The 24,143-nt window shown below is 36.7% G+C and overlaps 1 protein-coding gene across 1 annotated transcript in view; it reads left to right on the top strand.

Annotated features, from left to right (window-relative positions):
* LOC111147849 (cytochrome b5 reductase 4) overlaps positions 1 to 24,143 on the top strand; it is an 87,380-nt gene that overhangs the window by 14,419 nt on the left and 48,818 nt on the right. The window contains 2 exon segments of the mRNA XM_022504101.1: positions 9,211 to 9,311; positions 13,454 to 13,535. Of these exon segments, the coding sequence (XP_022359809.1) occupies positions 9,211 to 9,311; positions 13,454 to 13,535 (183 nt within the window).

Consider the following 24,143-nt stretch of genomic DNA (forward strand, 5'->3'; position numbering starts at 1 on the left):
TTGATGGGCTCAAAAACTTATGGTTTTTATGGATTGTCTGGCTTTTTCTTTTTTTCTTTTTCTTTTTTTTTTTTTTTAAGATTTTATTTATTTATTTGAGAGAGAGAAACAGAGAGAGCACAAGCAGAGAGCAGGGGCAGAGGGAGAGGGAGAGGGACAAGCAGACTCCCCAGTGATCACAGAGCCCGATGCGGGACTCAAGGTGGGGCTCATCCTGAGATCCTGAGATCATGACTTGAGCCAAAGTCAGATGCTTAACCAACTGAGCTACGCAAGCACTCCTGGTTTTTCTTTTGGTTAAAGGTAGGAACACATTTTTCTTGATATAATCTTTGCACCTGACTTATTTTGGAAAATAAGAAATAATCCAAAACACAAGGACGTATCTGCTCCCCTTCCGCCCAAGTAATTAACAGCAGTGCAGTCAAGGGCTGGTTGGTAGCTGTCGGAGGTAGACCTAAGGCATAGGCAGACAGAGGGAAAAGATCTCATGGAATAGGGAAAACTAATTTTTAGAGAGAGAGTGTCTTGTTTAATATTGACATAAACTGTAAATCGACCCTAAGTGTATAGTAAGTGTGGCTATTGCTGATGATGTTTGGTCATTGTTCTCCCTAGGAGAGGTTTGTGAATTTTTTTCAAAATATTTAGAGTGTAACTGATCCCTCAGACTGTTTGTTGGTTAATTTTTAATGCTTTTATTGATCAATTTCCTTTTAAATCAATTTCGTAGTTAAATGTCAGGGCTGTTTTTTGTGATACGAATGTCGCATAAGATTATCTTTGATAATTATGCCCTGTTGATGTTCTGAAGTGTATAGAGGACTTTATCACATCCTATTTATATTTTCCCATGCAGACTGAGGCATTCAGTTCTGATTGTCTTAGCTCTTTTGTCAATTGGACTCACCATCACTGAAGTTGTTTGGTGGAGTTAGAAGCTCCAAGTTATATTCAGGACAGTTGTTACCTCTCTCTTTTCTAGTTTCTGTGAGGCAGTGCTGGTCTCATTTTTCATATTTCTTTTTCTTTTTAAAATTGTACACCAGAGGTCCACAATTTAAGTTGCTTAGATACTAATCTTAATTTTAGAGGGCTTTTCTTTAAACGTCTGTCCTTTTATTTTGAGAGTGATGAACCAGAGAGCTAAATGGAAGTTCCACGTGTGTGGGCAGAACTCTTTTATGCATGGGTTTGGCTGCACTGGCAGGTGTCCCCAACCGACTGTATGCAAGCAGTCTTTTGGGCTGGAATTCCCTCCCCCACCCCCAGTCATCTGCAGATAAGTGTTCTGAAGGTTATCTGGGATGGAAGCTGCTGGGATGGTGGTGGTAGGACGTGGATCTTAATGTTGTGACTTTTGCTTCTGGTTTTTAGTTCAAACCTCTCCCCTACTCCCAAGCGTGTTTCCTTCAGTGTAATGTTTCTTTGGTTCATCCTCTCTAAAGAATAAATGTAACCTTCTTGCAGGGTAGGGAAGGGGCTGCTTGCTTGGTATTTAGGATAGGGAAGGCAATATTAGGCTTGTATTGCTGCTTCTATTGAATTCAAGATCTTCCTGCCCCCTAACCTGGAATCCCTGATTCTTACACTTGGTGGGGGGGGGGTGTTCTATTGCACACATTGGCTTTTATAGATTCCCCTCCACCTTATACAGGCTTTATTTTCACCTTTCTTCATTCTGCTAAGTATATTATCACTCATCCATTTGGCTTCAGGCTTCCAAAACCTTATTGCAGTCATCTCCTCTTCTGCTTTCTGTGTCTTTTTGGTTTTAAGTGTTATCTATCCTTTCCAGTCATTTTAGAAGCTTTTCAGGAGTGTAAGAGAAAAAGGAATGCTTTTAATCCTGAAATCCTAAGGTACTCTACTATACAACACCTAGCTGGGTACAGTATTAGCTCAAGTAAACTGGTTAAAGTTAAGGATATATATAGATATCCCTAGAACAATCATTTAAAAAATGATGAGAGGAGGTATAGCAAAAAAGTCAATAGATAAAATGAAATGCTAAAAAAATACTTTGTTAACCCCAAAGAAGGCAGGGATAGAGGTATAGAGACACGGATAGAAAACTTGGAAGAAGAAAAAGAAAATTTGAGGGTAAGGATGAAGACTGATAAAATGGTAGCTCTAAATTCAGCCACATCAGTAATTAAGCGTAAATGGAACAGTCACTTGAATTGAAAGATAGAGATTGTGTGTTTATGTGTATCAAGACCTAACTACATGATGGCTAGAAGGGATACACTGTATTTATTTGTTTTGTTTGTTTATTTTGCAGAATTTTATATAATTATTTGTCTTTGGTTTCACATTCCCAGTCAAAACATTGGTTTCCAAAATTACTTAGGTCAATTCTTTTTCTTTCTTTCTTTTTTTTAATTAAAGTGTAATTACATACAATGTTACATTGTTTCAGATATATAATATAATGATTCAGCAGTTCTGTGTATTACTCAGTGCTCAATGCTATATGTGTACTCTTAATCCCCCTTATCTATCACCCATCCTCCAACCCACCTCCTCTCTGGCAACCACCAATTAATTCTTGTATTTAAGAGTCACAGGTTTTTTGCCTCTTTTTTTCTTTGTTAATTTGATTTGTTTCTTAAATTCCAAGTATTAGTGAAATCATATGGTATTTGTCTGTCCGTCTGATTTATTTCACTTCGCATAATACTCTTTAGGTTCATCCATGTTGTTGCAAGTGGCTAATATGCCAATGTGTATATGTACCACGTCTTATTCATTCATCAATTGATGAACTCTAATGCTGCTTTCATATCTTGGCTATTTAAATAATGTCGTAATAAGTGTAGGGGTGCATGTATCTTTTCAAATTAGTGTTTTTGTTTTCTTTGGGTAAATACCCAATAGTGGAATTACTGGATTATATGGTATTCCCACTTTTAATTTTTTTTTGAGGAACCTTCCTAGTGTTTTCCAGAGTGGCTACGCCAATTTGTATTCCCACCAACAGTACATGAGGGTTCCTTTTTCTTACATCCTTGCCAACACTTGTTATTTCTTGTGTTTTTTATTTTAGCCATTCTGACCAGTATGAGATGATTTCTTTCTTTCTTTTTTAAAATTTTTTTTAGGTGATTTCTTATTGTAGCTTTGCTTTGCATTTTTCTAATGATGAATGATGTTGAGCATGTTTTCATGTGTCTGTTGGCCATTTGTATGTCTTTGTAGAAATGTCTATTTAGGTGCTCTGTAGAAGGGATACATTTTAAATATAAATACACAGAGAGGTTGAAAGTATATGTGTAGGAAAATGTATACTATCTAGACAGTAAGTCTAACAAGGTTGGCATATATTAATATTGGTTAAAGTATATTACCAAAGACAAAGAATGTTACTAGAGATAAAAACATTTTGTAACGTTAAGAGTTCATTATGAAGACTGTTTATACTTTATAACAAAGCTGCAAAATATATGACGCAAACATTGATAGTATTGAAAAGTAGAATTAAAATCCACAGTTATTGTTGCGTATTTTAACAACCTCTCTCAGCAGTTGATAGAACTAGATAAATATCAGTAGACTTAAAATTTAAATACTGTGTGGGGCGCCTGGGTGGCTCAGTGGGTTAAAGCCTCTGCCTTCGGCTCAGGTCATGATCGCAGGGTCCTGGGATCGAGCCCCACATCAGGCTCTCTGCTCTGCGAGGAGCCTGCTTCCCTCTCTCTCTGCCTGCCTCTCTGCCTACTTGTGATCTCTGTCTATCAAATAAATAAATAAAATCTTTTAAAAAAAATTTAAATACTGTGCTATTTTTTTAGTGAACACAAGATGGCAAGGTGGTCACAGTACTTGCAAAAATGGATCTCTACATTTGAATACAGAGAAATATTGCTACGATTTTATTATGTGAACACACCTTTTTCCTTCATTGACTTTAGAGCCAACAAAATCAACAGTGGTTCAGCACTTAATCTTACACACTTGTGGAAGAAAGATTTTTAAAAAAGGCAGATGACATCTTATCTTGTTAGTATTACTACAAAAATGTTGTGGCCTTGGACCACCCACCAAAAGACTTTTAAGCTCCCTTAGGAAGCTCTGGATCATGCTTTGAGACTCTCTGATGTAAAATAGAACAAAGAAAATGTCAAATTATCCATGGGGGTGTTACCTTGAACCATGGGGATATAGTTTAGTCCCTATCAGTGGGCTATTGTGGTTCACATGTGGTTACCTATCCTGAAAAATTGTGGGAGCCTTATCTGGGAGATAGATTAATAGGTATAATTGTCACTCGAGGCTTACATTGTGATGTTAGATGTGGGGCTGGGGTTAAGAATGAGTTGGAGCTTGTTGCAATCCAATTGTTAGTTCAGTTATCTGAGATAAGTGATTCAGGTTCTGTAGGTGGGAAAAGACTTTTTCTGTCTATGGGAAGTTGGAGTGGTGACTAGAAAAGAGTGCTCTGAAATTGGAAGCTTCCCACATTGCTGCTGAGAATAGAAAACATTCTGGCAGTTCCTCAAAAAGTTAAACATAAATTGTATATGACCCAGCAGATTTACTCCTATGTATATACTCAAAAGAAATAAAAATATGTGTCCACACAAAAATGTATACATGAATGTTCATAGCAGCATTATTCGTAATAACCCCAAAGTGGAAACAACTTAAATGTCAATGAACAGAGGAACAGGTAGACAAAGTGGGCTCTATCCATACATGGAATATTATTCAGCCAGAAGAAGGAATGAGGTATGGACACATGCTACAACATGGATGAACCTTGAAAATATTATACTAAGTGAAAGAAGACAAACAAAGGCCCTATATTGTCTGCTTCCATTTATATGAAATGCCCCAAATTTGCAAGTCTCAAAAGACAGAATGTACATTTGTGGTAATGCAGGGCCGGGAAGGCTGGTAGGAATGCTGCCTGAAGAAGGTTTCTGCATATTGTTAAATCATATCATCTGTTGCGTGGTCAGTGACCCCTATATAGGGACTCATGTTCAACACAATATCAATGTCAAAAACTCAAAGGGCTTTCTCCTTTTTAAAGAAGTAAGGAGTCTCCTTTTGTTTGTTTGTTTCTTTTTAATAATTTTTAAGATCAGGCAATGCAACAAGTATTACTAGTGTCTCTTTTTAACCTTGGCTTCTAGGAAGTTCAGGATGACATTTAATGCTCAATCGTAGTAACACTGTTAGTTGGGTTAGGTGACTAGTATATTTTCTTTTACACATTTTGTTGTGGCTTTTCTACATTTTTACACACAAATATTTCATTGTGTAACAGCTAGAGTTTAAATTACAATCAATGTAAAAAGTTTATGTGAAAAACTAGAGGCAGCATTTACCAAGAAAGAAGAGTTCTCTATGTAAAAAATGGCAACATTAGTTTTTAGGTATAAAAATGATATTGATCCTTAAACTATTAGTCTTTAAATAAGCAGTGAGAGGTAAGTCCTGTATTGGATCAGAAATCATACTCAAAATTACCTTTAGAGCTCTCCCAATCTTGAGACTCTTTCATTCTGTGATTAAATTAGCTGTATAAGTTTCTGGTAATACAAAGCACTAAGTGGTAATTTTAAAGTGAGTAATATTTATTCTAAGAACTTATTTGAGAGCTCAGAGTTCTAGATATGTAACACAAGAGATAATTTAGAGTGAAAATACTAGAACAGGTACTACCAGTACATTGCCTAAAGAACTCAGTGTAGCTGTTTTTCTGAATGTGTGCCTTTGGTTCTGCTGCAGCTCAGCTAGGATGAATTAGCTAGAAAATGTACTCCTGAATATTGCCAGGGCATTTAAAAAGTGATGTCTTTTGGGGCGCCTGGGTGGCTCAGTTGGCTAAGCCGCTGCCTTTGGCTCAGGTCACGATCCCAGGGTCCTGGGATCGAGTCCCGCATCGGGCTCCTTGCTCAAGGGGGAGCCTGCTTCTCTCTCTGCCTCTGCATGCCACTTTGCCTGCTTGTGCTCTCTCTCTCTCTGACAAATAAATAAATAAAATCTTTAAAAAAAATTAAAAAAATAAATAAAAAGTGATGTCTTTTAAACCTTAGAGTAGATGTTCTTAATAAAACTGTTGTATTTTAATTTTAATAAGTTCTTCTTTATCTTTTTTTTTCAGTTACACTGAGAGATACTTGACATATAACACTTTATAAGTTTAGGGTGTACAACATTGTGGTTGGTGTGTCTGTATATTTTGAAATTAACTTGCTCTTCTTAACAGTACTCAATCAATCCTTGTTATCTACTCCTGGTTAGAGTTTTAAAAACAAAATACAAAACAAAAAATAAAACATCAGATTAGGTAGATAAGATGGATGGATGGGTGGGTGGGAAGGTGGGTGGATAGTTAGGTAGATCGATTGATCGGTCAGTAGATGTTCTCCCTAACTCCCCCTCTGCAACTGAAGGTGACCCATGTAAATGATCTAAAAGCACCTGTTGGTCTGTGACCAGAGTATCTTGGTCATAGCAGTTTTGTGCCATTTAAGGTTGGTGTTTTATGAATATCTTCCTGCCCATTTTTGTTCTTAATGTCATTATTAAGGATTTAGGTTGTGCAGAATTTATTAGTAGCCTAGCTTTAAGTTGAGATTATGCCTGTGGGTCCTTAAACACCATGTATTTTTATTTAATGGGAAGTCGGTTCTATAAATCTGCCATACTTGAGCAACTAGAGCTACAGGAAGAAGTTAATTGTGTCATCACAAAATTTAGGAAGTTGCAAGCAAAATTAGTTTTGAAAACCAGGTGTTAAGAATCCATAGGGGGCTAGAGGCTTATATGTAAGAAATTACTGCCTAAAAACCAAGTATAGTACAAATAGAATACAGCCAAGCATGAAAGAAAATCATAAAGTTAGATTCTTTGCATTTGTTTTCTTCTGCCACATTGAAGTTTTAGTGTTAGGAAATGCTTTTGAAAAGGGAAAAGGAAGGAGATAAGATAGAGGAAGAAAAAAAGAGAAGAAAGAGCCCTCTGCACCAGAGGAAAAACATCAGTTGCATTTTGGGAGCTCCGTCTCATAATAAACAGTTACAAACACTGCCAAGTATGGTTGGCTCTAATATTCCTTGGACTGAGACACTAACATTCTCAATTCCTTACAGTGAGGGATTTTATAGGCATTCTTAGATTTGTCCATTTGAATAGCACGGAAGCTGTTCAGGTCTGGAGTGAGAATATGAGAGGATAAGGGTCAATCTAAAGGATTGAGAGGTCAAAGAGAACACATGTGGGATGTTCTAGGTTTTATATGCTGATTATGGACAACTGGCAAAGCCCATTTATCCTTCTGCCAGTTGCTGAAACATATGAAATTCTGTCACAGAAGGTTCATGATTGTGTGTTGTAGGTTTCGTGTTCTTGAGAAACTCTAGTTGAGGTTTGGTTGCCGAGAAAGTTTGAAATTCCAAGTAAGGCATTCTGTCTTCAAAACAAAACAAAACAAAACAAAACAAAACACCTATTGGGAATAATTCTGATCCTAATCATTACCTCTGGCATTTGTGGTCTGTGGATTTTAAGCAATAAACAGTAGGAAAAATTCTTTCCAAATTTGGTAGAGAAGGTGGATAGGGAAGAAGAAAGGAGAGAACTCTAGCAGTCATTTTGGTTTTTTTTCTCAGACTTATTTGGAGGACTGCTAAAAGAGATTTTGTGAATTTAGTTCTTTTTGCTGCCTAAGTTGCTTTTAAGCCATCTTATAAAGAAATCTACCTAGTTGGTTATTTTCTAAAATTAAATTTATTGGAAAACTACAATACCTTTTTGGGGCTGAAATCCAATCTCTTCTTTCATCCCAAGATTATCATATAGGATGAAAATTTTAAGTTACCTAAAGTTATTTAAATTCATGGAGGTCATAATATAAAGAGGGAATAGTCCTAAGTATAAGAAAACCAGTTATTCTCATTGTACTCTTGAGATGTCTTCAGGGCTAGATTTGTCTACTGTCTAGTTTTTCAAGTAAAGTATTAAAAAGTAACTCATTTCCTTGGGAAGGCTATTCATTGAGTGAATTTTCCTCCATTTGTTGTTCCTTTTTTTTTTTTTTTTAAAGATAAAGATATATTTAAATGTATGAACAGATGAGATAAATGTTTGGAGAAGATAAAAGGATTATTAAGATCCCAACAATAGGGGTGCCTGGGTGACTCAGTTTGTTGAGCTGCTGCCCAACAAACTGTTGACCTGTTGGCTCAGGTCATGATCCCAGGGTCCTGGGATCCAGTCCCACACTCGGCTCCTTGTTCAGCTGGGAGCATGCTCTCGCCTCTGCCTGCCACTCCCCCTACTCATTCTTTCTCCCTATCTCTCTCTTTCTGAGAAATAAATAAAATCTTAAAAAAAAAAAAAAAAGACCTCAGCAAGAATCAATCTTTGTTCCTTGGATAGCTGCAGGGAAGGATTGTGCTTGTTTTCTCAGAGGGTATCTCAGTGGCCCAGTCACCCTTGCTTGCCCAGCGGTCGCTGAGATGATCAGACACATGGGTGACAGTTTGATTCTTTCTCATCAGATTTTCCTACCAGGGCTATAGAGAAGGATGGAGTAGAGAGAGAGAGAACTTTTGAAAACCATAAACAGTGTTTCATTATTCCTTTGTGTTAGGAGGCAGTTCTCTTTAGGTTTTATAGATAACCTACACATCTTATAAGCAGGGGCAGTCTTTTTGGAGATGTTGGCATAGTAAACAACTTTGCATAGTAGAACTCGAGACTCCTACTAGAGTATAGAGGACAGGCTTGCCTACTGTTTAGTATAATAAAGATAATGTCTCCCCCACCCAGAACAGAGGACACATGTACTTCCTGTTCATTATAAAAGATTCAACTTTCCTGAACTCAGACTTCCCTTCCTGTCGTACAGCACATTTGTGCACAGGTATTATCTGGCCCGCTTCACATAGGTCTGTAGGAACTGGGGTTTGGAGAACTCATGCACATGCTGATATTGTAGCTACTGCTTGTGATGTGTGTAGTAAATTACCCTTTGTGTCTGATGGTTTCTGACCAGGACCCATGAAACTGGCAGGCTAACTTGTTAACTTGTGAGTCTGGTGAAATCTTAGACCCTTGATGTACTTACTGCTTTGAAATAATAATGATTTGTTAAATAGAATGTTTTTGAAAAGATTTATTGAAACTTACACTTCTGGTTTGTACAACTTTTACGAAGTTCATTTAGGATATTATTTCCCCTTGTTTGGATAGGTTTTGTTTATAATGTCAGCCCATATATGGAGTATCATCCTGGTGGAGAAGATGAGCTAATGAGAGCAGCAGGATCCGATGGCACTGACCTCTTCGATCAGGTAAGGTGGTGAAGGTAATCCTAGTATCACAGGGGAAAAGTTCTCTTAGATTTAATAGTATGACTGTTGTAGAAAAAAAGAAAATAGTTGCACAGCTCTCACATGCTTGAAATTCAAGCTCTCACAGGCTTGAATTTTGAAAGGTAGGAAGATGCTCGTAAGTAACAACTGTTTGTTTAATTTGCCTTTGAATGATTTTACTAAAATTTTAGAGCTGGTTCCAAATCTGTATCTGGGCATCTGCTCTTAAGTGCTTGCTCTCTCCTCTGCTTGCAGCTGTTTACTCAGTTTGGATTGATTTTGATGATAATGATGATTGGGTCATGGGAGGCAGTAATGGTTAGAAGAAAAAACAAGAAATTTAGCTTCTTTGCACTCAGTTTTTTCTCCTTTGGGGAATGTTAAGTAACTGGCCTGTCTTGCTATACTGAGTCTGCATATCATGTAGAAAGTTAGATGATTAATGAATAGAAAATCTATTTCTGTTAATATCTATAACTTATAATATACATAATATGTTATGTTATAAGTTATATACATAACATATATGTATATTATGTTATAGATATTAATAGAAATAGATTATATAAGAAATATATATAATTTATGTTATATAAAAATTCATACATATTTTATATAATTTATATATATTTTATATAATATATTTTATATATTTATAAATATATATATTTATAAATATATATATAATTTAATTTATATATAATTTATATATTATATAAATTATATATTATCTATATATAATAAATATATATTTATATAATTTATATATATTTTATATAATATAATTTATATATATTTTATATGTAATAAAATATATTTATATATAATTTATAAGATAAAATCTATTTCTAGAGTGGTAGCAGAAATTCTGTATGTATATTTCAAAAGATATTTATATTAGTCATCTTTTCCCTTATATTTCCCCTTACATTTACTAAAAACAAATACTAGCTTTTGTACTATTTAAAAGTTACATAGATGAAACATACATATGTAACATGTATACATATGTAATACAGTAACATCCATATGTTAACTACTGTCAATCGGCTGAACTGTTATTTTGAAACAACAATCTTGAGAAGAATAGAACTTTGCCTTTGTCTCACATAAGTTTTACTTTGTATTTTAATGATGATGATCCAGGTTATGGTACTGGGATTTTACCATTAAGATAGTGAAATGAGATTGGGTTATTTTTTTAAAGTAGACTTCTTTTTTTTTTTTTTTAAGATTATTTATTAGAGAGAGAGAGAGAGTAAGCATGAGTGGGTAGAGGGGCAGAGGGAGAGAATCCTCAAGCTGACTCTGCTGAGCACAGACCCTGACACAGGTCTGTATCTCATGACCCTGAGATCACGGCCTAAGCTGAAACCAAGAGTCAGATGCTCAACTGACTGAGCCATCTAGGTATCCCTAGTTGACTCCTGAACAAATATAATTTGATATCTGTCCCTCCTACCTTCTCATCTATTTTAGAATTTATTTTTTGACCAGGTTGCCAGAAATAAAGTTTGTTTTATATTTAAATGTACTGAAGTGTATCTACTTAAATAGCAGAACCCCATTTGCTATTCATGTTCTTCATGGGTTCGAGGAAAGTCGTGTTTGGCCATTGGTCATAATAGCATTCCCCTTGGGAGGTTCTTATTGCTGATTTAAGGCAAATTTCCATTGTCATTTGTTATTTGTTATTGTCTAGCAGTGCAAGCTAAGTAGAAGAGTTTAGGAACATTTGTGTGGAAAATTGTCTGCCATACCTTTTTCTTATATCTGTTCTGTAACCTAGATTTTATGGGAAACTCTTCTTTTGGAAGAGTATATTCAGCCTCAGGACGTTACAGAGGTGATCTCAGTCGTGAGGTTATATGGACCTTACTTACTTAAGTAAACCTTATTTAAGTTTTGGAGAAGTCACAAGAACTGCTGTACTGTTAAATTCTTTAGCAGTTTAAACAGTATGTTAGTTATCAGATTACTGCATTCCCCTTGCCTTTAACAGGACCACTGATGTTTATTTAAGACTTTACTTGCCACAGAAGTAAACAACTTTATATTCTAGAAACTGTGGGCAAGCTTCTTGTCTCCTTAAATATTTGAGTATTTATTCAGGGCTAGTATTTGAGTTGTACAACAAACATTAATCTTTTCACTGTCAGATTTCTGTCTCTACTTTGGATCGCGCTTCTGACCTCGTGTTTTTATTTCCAAATGCGTGATGGACAGTCTGATTACCCATAGGCACTTAGTCATTTTGCCTTCAAATTATATCAGTGAATCTTCTTCCCTTTTATTCCTCCGCTGTTTCCTGTTTCTGGTAATGGGGACTTGAAGCCACTTGAATAATCTTTGCCTTCCTCATTGCGCACCAATATCCAGTCATTGGCGAAATCCAGTAAACATTACATCCTTTTCTCTCTTCCCGCTGCCTTAGATGAAGTCATCATCACATTCTCTGGCCCTACTATTTTAATACTGTCCTGATCCTTTGCCTTCAGTACCAATGTAAATAACATGACAGCTGGATGAAGTGTTGTTTAAGACAATCATCTTAGCACCTCATTCTACAGATCTTCAGATGTGCACCATTGACAGTGGAATGAATTAAAAGTCCTTAAAAGACTGTATTAAGGCAAATATTCTCAACATGCATTTTGCTTTAAGCAAACTGAAGTGCTTTGAGCAAATCACTAGTTCCATGATTCACAAACCTCATACTTTTGCCTCCTTGAGTATGTTTCTCCTTCTTTTATCTGCAAAATTCTACCCAGTTCTATAGCCTCAGGGATATTGCTTTACATGTCTTTGGATGTTCTATAAATATTTGGTAAATGAAATTTTAATGTCTATTAATAAATGAGTGCCCATTTATAATTATATAGTATGTATTTGCTATTTTAGTATATATTTATTTATTTAGAAGCATATGCAAAGATTCTCATGCCAGTGTTACTTGACCTGATTGTTTTACAGATGAGCTAATATTTTATTGAATAATGTATTAGTTTTCCTTTACTGGTCTTTTATAGTTGGACTCTAGATTATTTCCAGTATTTTGCTAGTATAAATACTGCTATGATTAATATCCTGGTACCCACATCTTTGTGTATATGTGAATATTTTAATGAAAGAGCTTTTAATTTTTTTTTTTTGGCCTTTTATTGTATATTGAGAAGGTGTCCTCCAGGGGGTATTTAAATTTAATTCCCACTGGTGAGTCTGGCAACAAATACTGTCAGTTGTTTTCTTTGAAGTGACAGTCTCAGTCTGTTCCTTTTCGAGAAAATGTCTGTCAGATACCCAAGTCTGAATAACCAGTTTGTTTATCAGTCTTTTTCTTTCTTTTACATATAAACAGACTTCTGAGACAAAAGTTCATTTCATTTTTGCAAATGAAATAATTACTTCAGTATTTTTCCTCAAGGTGACCATCTTACTTTGAGCAGAAATATTTTTGAGAACTCATTTTGTCAACAAGACCTGTACTCAAGCATTGAGATGTAGGAAAATTAATCATTTTTCTACTTCATGAAAGATTTTTTTTAAAGTAGTCTCCATGTGCAGCGTGGAGCCCAATGCAGGGCTTGAACTCATGACCCTGAGATCAAGATCTGAGCTGAGATCCAGAGTTGGACGCTCAACCGACTGAGCCATCCAGGTGCCCCTTCATGAAGGGTATTTTTAAATGAAACCAATCCCCTGTGACCCTCATGGGTATACGATGGTGAAGAATATAAAGATTGAAACCGCTGCCTTGATTCATGCCAACATCCAAGCAGTTTCACCCACCGTTGCTTTTTCCACATCAGTGCAAGCGTCAACACCAGCGAAAAAGACAAATACCATCTCAGTATTATTATGAATCTAATTAAGACCTCATGGATATCCGAAAGGGTGTCAAGAACCTCCAGAGATCTGCAGACAACACTTAGAGAACATTGTTCTAAGGAATCCCTTTGTATGCTGCCTTCCTGTTGCTCCCTTATTGGCTAATTGAATCCCGCTTCTTAATTTTCCAGAGCAGTCAATGTAAAAATGGTTAGTTTGACTGCGAATAAAAATTAGAGCATCTCATGGAGTTAGAGTCATGTTGCTTTTCTTTCATTTATATCCCATACCAGGTTCATCGTTGGGTCAATTACGAATCCATGCTGAAAGAATGCCTGGTTGGCAGAATGGCCATTAAGTCTGCTGTTCCTAAAGGTAAGCGGTCCCGGTGCTAACCTGGCGGTGACATGTGACACGCATGTACCTTTTTTTTTCCTTACTTAGATTTCAACAGACAGTTTTAAATAAATTGCAGTATTATTCTTATTTTTCACTGGCCTCTCAATCTAGCGACTGTAAAGATTGTACTTTAGTTCTTTAGAATGAAGCAATGACTTTATCTTAATTTTGACCTGTTTTGAGGAAACAGTCCTAGTGTGAGGAATGAGCATTATATGGAAGTAAACCAACTTTATTTACTCTTTAGATAGTTTTCATTAGTCTTTTATTCTGTTGTTACATAGATTAGCCAGGACATTTCATTAGAGTTGACTTTTAGACTAGTTTTTTAGAATTTTGCTTTCTGAATATGCAATATATTCTCATGACTCAATCAGAAAATATATCAAGTTACACAGTGAATTTTTTCCTTCCAAAATTTGTCTCCCATTTGCCTTGAACCTTCTCCCTCCTTTAGTATGGAAAACCCATGTTCTGATTTTAAGCTGCTTTTAAAATACACCGATTTCTTCCCCTTACCTTCTGACCTGACTCTCTAATCTGTATGGTGTTGGAGATCCCCTCTTTACCTCCCAAGCTTATTTCAGAAGAGCACTCTCTGAAAGTTTTAGACATGCAGTAGGAATAGCAGAATTGTCTTGCTTGATTCTTTACTATGGAAGAAATGGTAGTTGTTTCTTTTGAATAACTCCTGACTTTGACACTCAAATTAGAAGAAAATTGGCTTGTTTGACCTGAGTCTTCTGTTTATTAGTTCGGTGAGTTTTATAATTCAAGGCCTTGTTGCCAGAGGCCTCCATCAGCAGTGTGGAAGCAGCACAGGCATACCTAGACTGGAACCCTGGCTCCATGGCCTATTGGCTGTGCCTTCTTTGGGCCAGTTTCTACCTCTGAGCCTCAGTTTTAATCTATATAATGATACATAGGGCTAAGAATTAACGTGAGTGAACTTCCTTTCGTCACTGTAACAGATGCTCAGAAAGGATTCTTTTTCTTCCTATCTTACTACACACAAACCAATATGTGTATATACCAAAAACATACTAGTCTGACCTTGTCTGACCTCTAGTGTGTGGAAATTCTTGAAAACCCATTTACTTTTTTTTTTTTTTAAGATTTTTTTATTTATTTATGTGTGTGTGTGAGAGAGAGAGAGAGAAAGAAAGATCATGAGCAAGGGGAGGAGTAGAGGAAGAAGCAGACTCCCCTGCTTAGCAGGGAGCCTTACTCGGGACTTGATCCCAGAACTCTGGGCTCATGACCTGAGCTGAAGGCAGACGCTTAACTGACTGAGCCACCCAGGCGCCCAAACCCGTTTCCTTTTGTAAACCAATTCCTTTCTCCTTTTAATTGACTCCTAAGTTCACTGATTCACTGTTAGCAGGAGACATGATATTAACTGAAGTTTCTAAATGACTGCTGTTACCTCATCCTGACTGTTGTTTATCTCATTTACATAATCTTGTACTAGCTGTCGTGTGTTCTTCTGTGTTACCATTCAGGGTAATCAGAAAGTATGGCAGGCTCCTTAGGTTTTTAGTCCATAGGAGACATGAAATTAGTAAAAGGACTTTACTGGTTTCCTTCCACCTTCCTGGAAATGAAAGACAGATCATCCTCAGAATGCTTCACCAAATACAACAAACACCATTTAAAATAAGCAGATGACTTCAAAAGGAAATTTCCAGATATTTCTCCATACAAAAAGAGTAAATAGAAGCAGCAATCCAGCTACCAAACAGCTACTTCTGTTTCCCTCCAGGAATGATCTAGATTAGGAACTTAAGAGCCACACTGGAATTTTAATGGTCACACAGGATGGGACACCAGACTATGGGTCTGTAAAGGAAGAGAGTAGAACTGAGACTCCTGCCTATGGCTTGGACTTTTGAAGGTCTAGATGGTCAGTGAAATGGGAAAGCTTAAAAAAAAAACAAAAAACAAAAAACAAAAAAAAAACCTGTCCAACAACAAGGGAGATATTAAGTTATCTTGTCCTCCCTGACCTTGTTTATGAAGTGATAGGGGAGAGGAAAGAGACTTCTGAGAATTTGTAAACACAACCCTGCCTACATAAGAGTTGGAAATTCAAATATGTTCCACCTATGTGGTCTCAGAAACCTCAAACCAAAAAGTAAAATGGCCTATCATTAGTGGTTTCCCAGGCTCTTTGGCAGAGGTATATACAAATTTTTAAAGGCAAAACACACTTTCAACCTAAAACCCTCAAAATTTCCACAGGTACACAACAGGTAATTATTAGTACAAATAATAAATTAGACAACGTGAGGAAGTGGGGCAGAAGAAACAAGCAGATTTTTACCCCAGGACTTCATTATTCACATACAGAATAAACATAATCAGAAACATATTTAAAAGACTTACATTTAAAAGAATGTATTAGTGGGGCACCTGGGTGGCTCAGTGGGTTAAAGCCTCTGCCTTTGGCTCAGGACATGATCCCAGGGTCCTGGGATTGAGCCCCGCATCAGGCTATCTGCTCAGCAGGGAGCCTGCTTCCCCCTCTCTCTGCCTGTCTCTGCCTACTTGTGATCTCTCTCTGTGTGTCACATAAATAAATAAAATCTTTAAAAAAAAAAGAAGAATGTATTAGTAACAAGTAAAAATCAAGATTAAAAAGAATCATGTTGAATTAAAAAAAATAAAAATAAATAGAACTTCTAGAAATGAAAAATAGAGCTGGTGAAAACTACATAGCACAAATAGCCAAAGAGTTTAGACATAGCAGAAGAGCTCAGTGAACTGCAAGATTGAGCAGCAGAAATTATACAGAATGTGGTACAGAGAAACAAATGGGTAGAAAAACATTCAGGAGACGTGGCAGATCTGACACTTGTATTCAGATTTCCAGTAGTGAGTGGTAGGGAGAAGGAGGATATCTAAAGGGATAATGGCTAAGAATTTTCCAGAAATTATGTCATAAATCCTCAAATTCAGCCAGTTCAGCAATTTCAAACAAGATAAATAAAAAGAAACCCATGCATAGACTCTTTGTAGTAAAACTGCAGAACACTAAAGACAATGAGAAGATCTGGAAACAGCCACAAGAGACAGATGTTCTAACAAACCAGGGCCTGCTGAATTGACAGCTAATTCGTGTAACCTTTTTTTAAAAATTTAATTTAATTTATTTTCAGTGTTTGAGAATTCATTGTTTATGCACCACACCCAGTGCTCCATGCAATACATGCCTTCCTTAATACGCACCAGCAGGCTCACCCAACCCCCCACCCGCCTCCCTTCCAGAACCCTCAGTTTGTCTCTCAGAGTCCACAATCTCTCATGGTTTGTCTTCCTCTCCGATTTCCCCCAACTCACTTCTCCTCTCCATTTCCCAATGTCCAATGTGTTATTCCTTATGCTCCACAATTAAGTGAAACCATATGATAATTGACTCTGCTTGACTTATTTCACTCAGTATAATCTCCTCCAGTTCCATTCGTGTTGATACAAAAGTTGAGTATTCATCCTTCTGATGGCGGTGTAATATTCCATTGTATATATGGACCATATCTTCTTTATCCATTCATCCTTTGAAGGGCATCTTCGCTCTTTCCACAGTTTGGCGACTGTGGCCATTGCTGTAATCTGTTAGCTGTTACCGTTTATTTATCAGAACAATGGTAGAAGCCAGAAAACAATAGAACAGTATCTTAAAAATGCTGAGAGAAAATAATTGGCAACTTAAAATCATTCAGTAACAATAAGGATGAAATACAGGTAGTTAATACAAGGAAGAAAAATAAAACAACCAGGAAACCAAAATCAGGAGGGTTTAAGGGGTCTAGGAAACAGACTTTCTAATTAAATCCTAATCATAAAGAAGTGACACCATAATGAGCATTCTCTCTCCTCCTCCTCCTCCTCCTGGCTCAGGGGAATGCAAACATATTTCTTACCCAGAATGAGATATGGAGTAGGTATTATGTATTCATAAATTAAAAGTTTCCTTTTTAACACTTTCCCTGGCCCTGATATTGATTACTGAGACAGCAGAGGATCTACAGAAAGGGTACAAGTTTCATAGACACTAACATGGGTTCAGATTGCATCTCTGCCACTCATAAGGTGTTATGTTCTTTGACATCAGTGAGCAGATCTGAGGGTTTTCCTTAGGAGTAAAATGGGGTTTAAGAACGAAACATCCTCCCTTCACTGTGAGGATTCAGGGAAGTTATGTTTGCTGAGCACCTAGCACAGGAGAAGCTGCTGACCCATACATGGTAGAGGTAGTTAGCGGTTGCTGTCCTAACTCTCTTTGCCCCTCCACTCCTGCAGGACTGAGGCTGCTTCCGTTTTCTATTCCTTCTTGTATTCCTACAATTATTACATATAAACTAGCATGGACTAGTGTGTTTCACCTGAAAGATGGTTCTGTTTCTGTGAAAACAAAAGTGTTATCATTCCTATTGCCATGACATGTGAGAGTAGGGCTGTGAATCTGTGTTTTGCTATAAAGCCTTTTTAGAGTATCTGTGTTTTGCTAGGGTGAGGCCAGTAGTGGGTAGTGATGAGACAACTTGCAAAGCATTAGGGAACAAAAACAAGAATTTCACAAATCAGAAAGGTGTTGACTGCCAGTAAGGAGATCGGGTTTTTTAAATAGTTGAGACGTAAGATCTAACAAGATACAGTTTGAACTCCAGGCTAGCCCTCAGGAGTAGAGCATATGAAAAGGGACAGAGTAACTAAAGAGGAAGATCTAAATGTGTCAGAAATAAGGAATATTCATGATAATTAAGGTGAAGTACCATTTTAACATAAGTACCACTTGTGCCCTTGGGCAGGGATTGATCATCAAACTCAGCTGGCCTTATTGATAGAAACTACTAGAATGGTATACTGTGTGGTGACTAACCTAATAGTAAAAAAAAAAAAAAAGCAGTAATTAGAGTTAAAACTAAAAAAAAGATTTCCATTTAAAAAAAAATTACTAGAATGGGATAACTGTGTAGTTGTTCAAACTGGGGGAGTTCTGAGTTTGCAGGGAGGCTCTGTTAGTAATTGTGCTGGGATGATAGGGGATAAACTAGAACATGTGACGGGGGTAAACCAGAACATGTGTTCAGTCCGCAGTTAGAACTTCTAGATGAGATGGGAACAGAGGATAAAAACAGATGAAGTAGGAATAGAGACTGAAACCAGAGATGAGGTGCGAACAGTAGGTGAAAATAAACTATTGCCAGCATGAGGATTTGTGGCGGGGGGGGGGGGGGGGGGGTAGGTGGGACGACAGGGGCTACACCAAAGAGGAATTTTATTCATCGCCTTCTTTCAATACAAGATCCCAGGCACACTCTTTTAGGTAGGTGGACTGCCAGACCCCAAACCAAGGGAATCCAAAATCCAGGCATTTTATGGGCATCCCTACAGTTGGCCAATTCTGGAAGGGTAATTTTCAGTTTATCTGGTGGTTTCTAGTGTGGCAGTGGCAAAATGCGTGGGTGTCTAGGAAGAAAACAGGAGCTTAACTGCGTAGAATATAAAACATAATACTAGTGGGGGCGCTTGGGGGCTCAGTCGGTTAAATGTCTGCCTTCAGCTCAGGTCATGATCCCAGGGTGCTGGGATTGACTTCTGCATTGGGCTCTCTTCTGCTCCCTCTGCTTCTGCTTCTCTCTCTCATGAATAAATAAATAAAATCTTAAAAAAACAAACAAAAACCAAAAACCCCAAAACATAATACTAGTGAATCCTTATCAAGCAAAGAATCAGTGCTTTTTAAAATAATCCTTTGTTTAAAAAGTATTATGGTTTGTATTGTGCTTTAGAAAGATATTAATAATGAATAAAAGGAGAAATTTTGCTTAAAAAGGTAAAGCTTCAGTTCTTGATTACTTATTTATGTGGAACACTTCATTCTCTGGCAAAGATGAAAAATGTTCTTGCTTTTTACCCTTATTTTAATCCTTTGCTGCCATTATTATAGGCACACACCACCTATGGCTATCAAGTGCTAGAATATGCCTCCTTCAGATATAGATGCATTAAAAGTGTAAATATTGCATTTCAAGACTTAGTTGGAAAAACAAATGTAAAATGTCTCATAAATTTTACAGTGATTACATGTTGAAATGATAATATTCTATGTTCTGGATATATTGTGTTAAGTAAAAATATATTATTAAAATTAATTTAACCCCCCCTTTTTATTTTGTTAATGTGGTTATTTGAAAAATTAAAATTATGCTTGTGGCTTGCATAATATTTCTTTTGGGCAGCACTGTTTTAGACCATAATTATTCTTTAAAAAATTTTAATGGAAGTCATATTTTAAAAGTACTCACATTTTCCAGTGGCATAGTGCAGTGTCACAAATGTTTCTTCTTAATTTCTCACTGCTTTATCATGGTTTCTAATACTTTATGTTTTTCATTTTTACACCCGCTCACTCAAGCAGTTACTGACAATAAAGCACCCATAGATCAGTAGACTACTACTGATGAAAGAGGAGTTAGAAGCTGTTCTAACACCTTCACTTTAAAAGTGAAGATACTGGGGCGCTTGGGTGGCTCAGTGGGTTAAGCCTCTGCCTTCAGCCCAGGTCATGATCTCAGGGTCCTGGGATCGAGCCCCACATCGGGCTCTCTGCTCAGCAGGGAGCCTGCTTCCCCCTCTCTCTCTGCCTGCCTCTCTGCCTACTTGTGATCTCTCTCTCTCTCTGTCAAATAAATAAATAAAATCTTTAAAAAAAAAAAAAAAGTGAAGATACTGTATGTTAATTAATTTGGAATTTTTCCCCCTCCCACTTGCCCCCCCTTTTTTTTAACTAACTGGAATTTCAATAAAAGCTTGAAACAAAAAATTTTTTTTAATTTAAATAAAAATAAAAGTGAAGATACTGAGGTATGTATGTATTTGTACCTTACTTAAGGACTATTGTTATCAACTGGAGAATTCTGCCACTTGAAGAACACATGGATGCTTCTTTTTGTAAGGCAGAGAATCACCTCATTAAAGTTATCCACTTTTGCACATTTATATTTATATTTATACTTATATTTATATATGCCAAAATCCACAAGGGAGTAATGTCTGGAGACATTCTGGTGGTCACAACTAAAGTAGGTGCTACTTGCCTTCTAGTGGGTAGAGGAAAGGACAGTGATGTCCCTGAATACCCAATAGTACACAGGATAGACCCCCACAGCGGAAAATTATCCAGCCCCAAATTATCCAACCCCAAATCCAGAGGGTTTCTGAAATAAGAGAAGATGAGGTTTGTAGCTCCATGACAAATGTAAAACATTCAGATATAACGGCTCAGCCTTTGTCTTCCTAGAATGCTTTTCTTTAGGGCCTTGTGACAAATGCCTGCATGTTTTCAAAACATAGCTAAATATTACCTCCTTGATGGAGTCCTTTCAGATTCCTTCCAAGTAGAGATACCCTCCTCTATGCTTCTATACCTAACCTACATACCTCTTTTAAAGCACTATCATATTGTATGTGTTCAAAAGAACATATCATTTTATTTTTAATTCTGTTTATTTAATTTATTTGAATAAATAATGCAGTCACATGATTCAAGTATGAGTAGTGGCCTTGTCATACCTGTCTCCCATCTACTTGTTTCCCCTCCCCTACACACCCAAAGGTAACCACGTCTCTACTTTCATTATGAATTGTTCCAAATTTAGGGGTAATTTTAGTAATTCAGTAAGCAGACAGAATATATTTATATTTTCCTAACTTTTTATCAAAATGGTTTTATATTATACCAGTATCTCTATTAAGATGATGATCAACAAATATTTATTAAAGAATGAGCATACTGGTAAAAGAATTTTTCTTTCTTATCATGGAGGGGTCCTCCATGGCTCCACCCAGCAGAGGTAAACTAGACTGGGGTCACAATTAAAAATTCTCATCCATAGTCTCTCATTATTTCACTCAGCATAATCTCTTCCAGTCCCATCCATGTTGCTACAAAAGTTGGGTATTCATCCTTTCTGATGGAGGCATAATACTCCATAGTGTATATGGACCACATCTTCCTTATCCATTCGTCCATTGAAGGGCATCTTGGTTCTTTCCACAGTTTGGCAACCGTGGCCATTGCTGCTATAAACATTGGGGTACAGATGGCCCTTCTTTTCACCACATCTGTATCTTTGGGGTAAATACCCAGTAGTGCAATGGCAGGGTCATAGGGAAGTTCTATTTTTAATTTCCTGAGGAATCTCCACACTTCTCCAAAGAGGCTGCACCAACTTGCATTCCCACCAACAGTGTAAGAGGGTTCCCCTTTCTCCACATCCCCTCCAACACATGTTGTTTCCTGTCTTGCTAATTTTGGCCATTCTAACTGGTGTAAGGTGGTATCTCAATGTGGTTTTAATTTGAATCTCCCTGGTGGCTAGTGATGATGAACATTTTTTCATGTGTCTGATAGCCATTTGTATGTCTTCATTGGAGAAGTGTCTGTTCATATCTTCTGCCCATTTTTTGATATGATTATCTGTTTTGTGTGTGTTGAGTTTGAGGAGTTCTTTATAGATCATGGATATCAACCTTTTGTCTGTACTGTCATTTGCAAATATCTTCTCCCATTCTGTGGGTTGCCTCTTTGTTTTCTTGACTGTTTCCTTTGCTGTGCAGAAGCTTTTGATTTTGATGAAGTCCCAAAAGTTTATTTTGGCTTTTGTTTCCTTTGCCTTTGGAGACATATCTTGAAAGAAGTTGCTGTGGCTGATATCGAAGAGATTACTGCCTATGTTCTCCTCTAGGATTCTGAAAAACAATCTGAAGGGTTTGAAGAGGTGGGGGGGTAGGAGGTTGGGGGAACCAGGTGGTGGGTATTAGAGAGGGCACGGATTGCATGGAGCACTGGGTGTGGTACAAAAACAATGAATACTATTATGCTGAAAATAAATTTAAAAAAATGAAAAAAAAAATTCTCATCCACCGTCTTACCAAAAAATAGTTGAGTTCGGTCTATAAGTTGCAGTGTTAGTTTTCAAAATGACTGTGCTCTCTCCAGAAAACAGAGATTCTTACCAGAGTAATGCAATTTAACTAACATTGTGAAAAAATACAAATTTTTTTGGTCATGGAACCAATGAAATGATGGAATTAATTATCTAGGCAGAATATCAGAGTTCTTGTCAGTCTTATGTGACTAAGATGATTCAGATGTAAATATGCTTAATAATAGAAAATAGTCTCTTATTTCTGTGTCTCAGTTTATTAAAAGAGTTGCAAAGACTAGTAGAGTTTTTAAACATGATTTAGATTGTTTAAGTAGAAGATTTCTTCCTACTGGTACTTTTTCTTTGTATTAAAAAAAAAAAGACTCGGGAAAAAATTACCTATTTAGTAGGATCCAGGAAGTTCTGACAGGTCCAATCAATTCACATCAGGTAGAAAGTATGAGATAAATATACATTTTCCCCTAGAAACAAATTACCTGGGGCAATTTTTCAAAATCTGTGACCCTCTTAGATTAAAAACAAATGTTTTACTTGATTAATGAGATTCCTCAAACTGCCAACTATGTGGTGCACAGAAAATAGATTTAATTTACTTCTATCTGTGAGTTTGTTTGTTCTAAGATAAAACAATCATAACTGCAGTGGGAAAGACAGATTAAACCCACTGATAAAAGTAAGTGATCAAGCAGCAACATCAGTGATCCCTTGCGAACTGTAATGACTAGCTTTTTACTTGGCACTTGATAAACAAAGCTCATTTTGAGGTATAATTTAAATGATTTTTAGGTCTTTTGTCTTTCTAGGAGATATTAAGTATTAACACTAGCAATAGCATAGTAAGAAATATGATGCTGAGTTTCAGAAGACAAAGTCCAACCTCGGCTTTGTTGCTGAAGAGCTGTGGGTTTCATTCAAGTCCTTGACCTCTGGTTTTCAGTCTTAAATGAGGGGATCAGATGGTAATTTGCTGTATGTTGTTAAGGATCCCTTTCAGCTATGAAATTATTTCAATAAAATAAGGAAAATAAAAACAGTATTCATCTGGCCTCCTAAATCATGATTATTTGTTTTGTTTTGTTTTGTTTTTGTTTGTTTTTTAAAGATTTTGTTTATTTTATTTGACAGATAGAGATCACAAGTAGGCAGAGAGGCAGGCAGAGAGAGAGGGGGAGGGAGGCTCCCTGCTGAGCAGAGAGCCCTTGATCCCAGGACCCTGGGATCATGACCTGAGCCGAAGGCAGAGGCTTTAACCCACTGAGCCACCCAGGCGCCCCTAAATCATGATTATTTTATGGTAGTTGGGTGAAGTGGAAGTAATTACAGGATCTCTGGTTGATTGAAAATCAGAACATAAAAAATCTGAAAGCTTTCATTTAAGTAGTTGAGTTTCTTTTTCTATAAACAAGTTCACTTTAACAATTGATATGTCAGTTATCTATTTGAATATTTTGTTGGCTTGTCTTTTTTTTTTTTTTTAACTCTGTTAACTTGCTAAGGATTTTATTTTGGCCATATGGTGTGGTATCGGTGGTGATCAAAATACAATATAGATTTGTGAGTTGGCTGCCATCCTGAAAGAAAATACCTGTTAAATTTTCCTGGGTTGTAACACTAATTGTAGTGCATTGTA

The sequence above is a fragment of the Enhydra lutris genome, unplaced genomic scaffold, assembly GCF_002288905.1.
Source record: "Enhydra lutris kenyoni isolate GAN:26980312 unplaced genomic scaffold, ASM228890v2 scaffoldscaffold17, whole genome shotgun sequence".
In the NCBI taxonomy this organism is placed as follows: domain Eukaryota; kingdom Metazoa; phylum Chordata; class Mammalia; order Carnivora; family Mustelidae; genus Enhydra; species Enhydra lutris.